Source organism: Halyomorpha halys, unplaced genomic scaffold (genome assembly GCF_000696795.3).
Source record: "Halyomorpha halys isolate HHAL.00 unplaced genomic scaffold, Hhal_1.1 Scaffold1425.1, whole genome shotgun sequence".
NCBI classification, from domain to species: Eukaryota; Metazoa; Arthropoda; class Insecta; order Hemiptera; family Pentatomidae; genus Halyomorpha; species Halyomorpha halys.
The window spans coordinates 73,068-77,919 of record NW_027111611.1 but is presented as its reverse complement, the minus strand read 5'-3'; the positions used below and the strand labels follow the sequence as shown (position 1 = coordinate 77,919).

General features: G+C 28.4%; 1 protein-coding gene across 1 annotated transcript; it reads left to right on the top strand.

The window, feature by feature from the left end:
* Nucleotides 1-486: 486 nt before the first annotated feature.
* wrm1 (wurmchen 1) lies at nt 487-4,786 on the top strand. Its single transcript, XM_014434794.2, has 3 exons — nt 487-591; nt 2,317-2,530; nt 3,550-4,786. The coding sequence occupies exons 2-3, from the start codon at nt 2,338-2,340 to the stop codon at nt 3,720-3,722; spliced, it is 366 nt and encodes a 121-aa protein (XP_014290280.1). The 5' UTR covers nt 487-591; nt 2,317-2,337; the 3' UTR covers nt 3,723-4,786.
* The last annotated feature ends 66 nt before the right edge of the window (nt 4,787-4,852 follow it).

The window sequence follows — 4,852 nt, the reverse complement described above, 5'->3', positions numbered from 1 at the left end:
ATTTACTACCATACAATTCCAGGAATATCAATCAATTAAAATTTTGTACTATTCAATATATCAGTTATCAATTTTTTATCATTTATGATTTAATTCAATATTTGGTATAATTCTAAATTTGTTTGTATACAATTCCTTTTCAATTGTATGTTACTCTAAATGTTGTTATTATCTCTTTTGTTCTATAGCCCTGATGAAGATCTGAAACTCAGGTCGAAACGTCGGCATAAAGTAAATAAATATGGTTTTGTTTATTTATGTTGTTCTTTGCTGACCCCACCCCCCGACAAACTTCTCCAATCATTAATCTACGGTCAACTATCTACACCTCATTATGAAAATACTTTTACAGTTGTGAATAAACTAAATAAAGTAAACAAATAAAATTATTTATTTTTATTACCTCAGAACAATGATAGTAGATACAATTTATTGAGGAAATAAAATAACTCGATAGAATTGAATTTATTAGTTTAAAAAAAAATCACTAGTTTCGCTAGTGGGGCCAAACAACCACCGGTTGATTGGACAGTAGCCAACTGGGTGTGTCTCGTTGTGTGTTTGTGTTGGTCTGGTTACTATTAGAGAAAGGTGTGTAATGAAAATTTTGATATGTGTATATGATTTTATTGATTAGTTGTTATATAAATCATTATTTACTTTTATGATCTTATTTATTTATCTCTAGGTAAATCTTTATTTCTACTGATATACTACACTGAGTCTCTTTTTAAATAATTATGTTGGAATTGGTTGTTTATTTTTAACTGTGGAGTTAGTTGTTAGTTACTTTTAGTATTTATTTTATTTTAAAAGTTTTATGTCTATTCCTGTGCACAATATAGCTTGATTAGTCATTAGCCTAATTATTCCTAACCATCATCTGTCCAATTATGCCACACCTTCATTTATTTAGTTTTCTTAATACCATTTAGAATTTGTAGCTACATTGTAATCATTCTAGTAATTCTTATTAGTGGTTATATACTGTATATCGAGAGTTAGGTAAAGGATAAATTAAAGAGCTCTTCATTGAATTCAGCTGTGATGAGCTTCCATCAAAATTATCTGTTTATTTTGCCCAAAAGTTGTTTAATTCCTGTTGACTTATATCAATACTTTCCTTGAATAGTGTCATATCTAACAAATAAAAAGTTATTTTATGATTTTATTCTGAAATATATGTGTTTCAAAGATATTACCCTAGACAGGGATTTCTTTCTATACTGTGGTCCCTTTATAGACTGATCCAAAGCTATTGGTCATAAAATAACCACGATCGGATTGTCATAAAGTAACCACAATCGATAGTACAATTTATAGGATTTGTCAGTTGTGCCACTATTCAAGCAAATCAGCAATATCACATTTGTGTACTTTGCATGGAACTTAATACTCTTTACTTGAATAATCTATTAATACTTAGACTATTCCAACCTTTAAGCCATTAGTTTTTGCACTGAGTCCAAACAACTCGCCAATCAATGTTATGCTTAGTCAGGCATCATCAGGATAGAAAATCACAATATCATTTATGCATAGAATAGAATGCAGCAAATTTAACATTGCCTGTCCAAAAAGACAAGTAAGTCTGGTATGTTCTATGTATTAAAGTGGTATCATAGAGTTTAAATCTCTTGGGGTGATGTGCTTTATTTTGTTTTATGTATATGCAATATTTTTATTTTATTAGTGAAATGTCAACTGGAAATTTGTTGATTGCTTAGAGACTACAGGCTTTTGAATCATCTATTTATTTTTACTAGTTTTTGTGTCTCTTACAATTTTTTCTCTTTTTTATTACTTAGTTAATCTAATTTGTTTGTTTATTTAATACTATTTCACTATGGTATTGCTCTTTTTTTTATGCATTATGAACAGGAGTGAATGGACTAGCTGTTTACCTCGTAGGTCCCTAGTTCTAGTTAGATCTTACATAGGCAATAATTATCTCCAATAATTTGTTATCTATCATCTATCATGTAAATGATGCAGTTGGTCGTTAAACATGATAACTGAAAAAATATAAACTTCACAATGTTAAAGTGTTTGTTAATTACTATGTTTTATCTTAAGCCTGAAGTCCTTTATCATAATTCAAAACCAGACTATTCTTTTTTTAAATACTAATTTCCTAAGAATATTATATAAGATCTCAGAAATCATCCCTAAAAAATTTGTTGAAGGCTAAAACTTTAATTAAAATACTAAGTAAGGGTATCCACGTGTGCATTATAAATGTGGATTACTGATTGTTTCTTGATTTTGTTTAACGCTATATCATTTTATTTATTTATTTGTTATTTTCTTTTTTAGTTGTTCTATGTGACACTGAGAATGTCCCATGTTCTTGATGATCCTTACGAATTCAAGAAAAATCCTTTATATAGTAAAAGAGAATTTGGAGATTTTACTGCCTTTTATATAACTATTACAATTTGTACTATACTTGGTTTTGCTTTGATTCTTCTCAACGTTTTCTTTTGCTGGTGTTCGAAACATAAACATTATTGGCAAGATAGTAACACAGGTAAAACAATGTTCATTATATAGCTAAGATTATTTTATTTATTTCTTGAATAGTACTATGTTACTAAGGCTTTAGCCCCATAACCTCTTCATTGGCTTTATAGTCATTGGGACAAAGTAGGGTTGGTGAGATAAGGTTTGGAGAACATTAAACCATTTGAAGCAGCTGTGTATGTTGAAGGTCTAGTTCTGGGCTGAAACCATAGTTCAGTAGTACTACAGTGGCACATTATTATTATCACACAACAGCTGCAATATGGTGGTGTAATCAGTAATTCACCAGACGTCGCGATGATGGGTTCTGGAGTACTTTCTCGACGTTCCAATGACTTCCTAAATTTTATCTTCCCCTTGCTCCTTACTAAAAAAAAAAAAAAAAGTGATTCCCTACCACTATTTAATGTTATTAACTATTATGTCCACATACAATGTCGAATCAGAGATAAGATCATGTTTCTATTATATGGCTGTAGGCTTTGATCGATCAGAGTTTAATTGAATAAAAATGGATTATTTTGACAATTTGACAGAGATAAGATAATATATTATGTACCTGTAATAATTATGAGAATTAAAATACATTTGTTAACTTCTCAACTTCATATGACTATGAAAAAAGTATCATTTTTACAGTTTAGTTTTATTAATTGTCTATTATCTTGATAGTGGCTTTTTTTTTTTTTTTTGTATTGTCATGGCATTATTACCTTGGTTTTTACTGTTCTAACATTAATTTAATGTTTAGTAATCAACTGTTTCCCTTCACCAAAGGTATGTAATGTAACCTGAATAATGAAATACATCAATAGCTTGTCAAAACTGTCTGTATTGCTCATAAGTCACTTCAGGTCAGGTGCCATGTTGACGCTTCTATATTACCATTCCACGTAATTGTTATTTACTTAGTTTTGGCTTTTGTTTTTTAAATTTTCAATAATTTTAAATCAACTGTACAGAACACAGTTACAATAACATTTTCAATGTGAACTTATATATGTGAATTCATTTATTTATTTTTAGGTAATAGGTGGATTTCATCTGTTTGGACGAGAACTCCATACAAACAGCCACCTTTAGATTTAAGTGAATTTGAATTGCAAGGGATTGAAGTCCACGAGGTATTTGAGGCAAGAGTAGGGCATCAACAGCAGGAAGAATATTTAGAGCTTCATAAAAGAGAAAGTGATTTATAATGGGCATTCAGATATTTTGGCCTCCCTTGGCCGTGTTGGTCCTTTTAGTCGGTGTTGTTATCATGCTTATTCTCCGATATGGCGGTAGATTTCTTCATTTAAGGCACGGTCCTAGACCAGAACGAAGTGACTGGTCTGATGCTGCCTATGAGCAAAGGGTGTCATATGCTTGACTATCAAAATAATTTTCTGTTTAGATAGATAAAATTTGATTTGGTTTTAATGTATTGGGAAAAGTTGTAGTTCATTTAGTAAATTTTTATTGATGTAGTAAATTTTAAGATAATTTGTTTATTTTTCTATTAAATTGCACCTTTTGTTTTCACTGTTTTATTAGCTATAGTGTGAATAGTTTAAAAAATACATATATCAACATATAAATTCAATAAATGCATTCACTGAATGATTTATAAAGGAGTTAGCTCTGCCGAGAGGAACAACTGATATTAATAAGTAACTAACTATATACATATATAAAATAAAAAAAGGTTTTAATATTGATTGTTTTTGTCATATATTATGGCTAGACATGAATGAATCTCATAAATTTATCTTTGTTTATTGGATTTTTATTATTTAGTAGTCTGATCAGATTTGACTGTTATATTCATTCAATATTTCATTATATTTTATTTTTAAGGTTTATATCTTTTTAAGAAAATATTTGTTACTTAGATTAACATTTGAACTGTTCGAATGCATAAAAACAAAATAATATGTTTATAAAATAGACTGTAATGTGTAACTAATCCGTCCATTGCACAACTATATTGTATATGTAGTTTAAGTTTAACTCAACATTTTTATATTTTGTTACTAATATATATTTATGATTTTTTATCACAAATAAAGTTTGTATCCTTTTGATTTATAAGATTTTTAAATGCTACGTTACTAAAATTAATAATAAGGCATTATAAATTTAGGTAATGTATTGGCTGTATAATACAGTTTTTTTATTTTTTATACTAAAAATTTTTAAAAATTATATTATAAACGGATGTTTAAAAAATGCAATGCTTTATGAAATGTAAGTTTTTATATTATAAAGTTTTTTATCGATACTCTCTTATTTAAAACTTATTCCTTCCTAATTTTGGACCTTTAAAATTCCTAACTTCATAAATTTA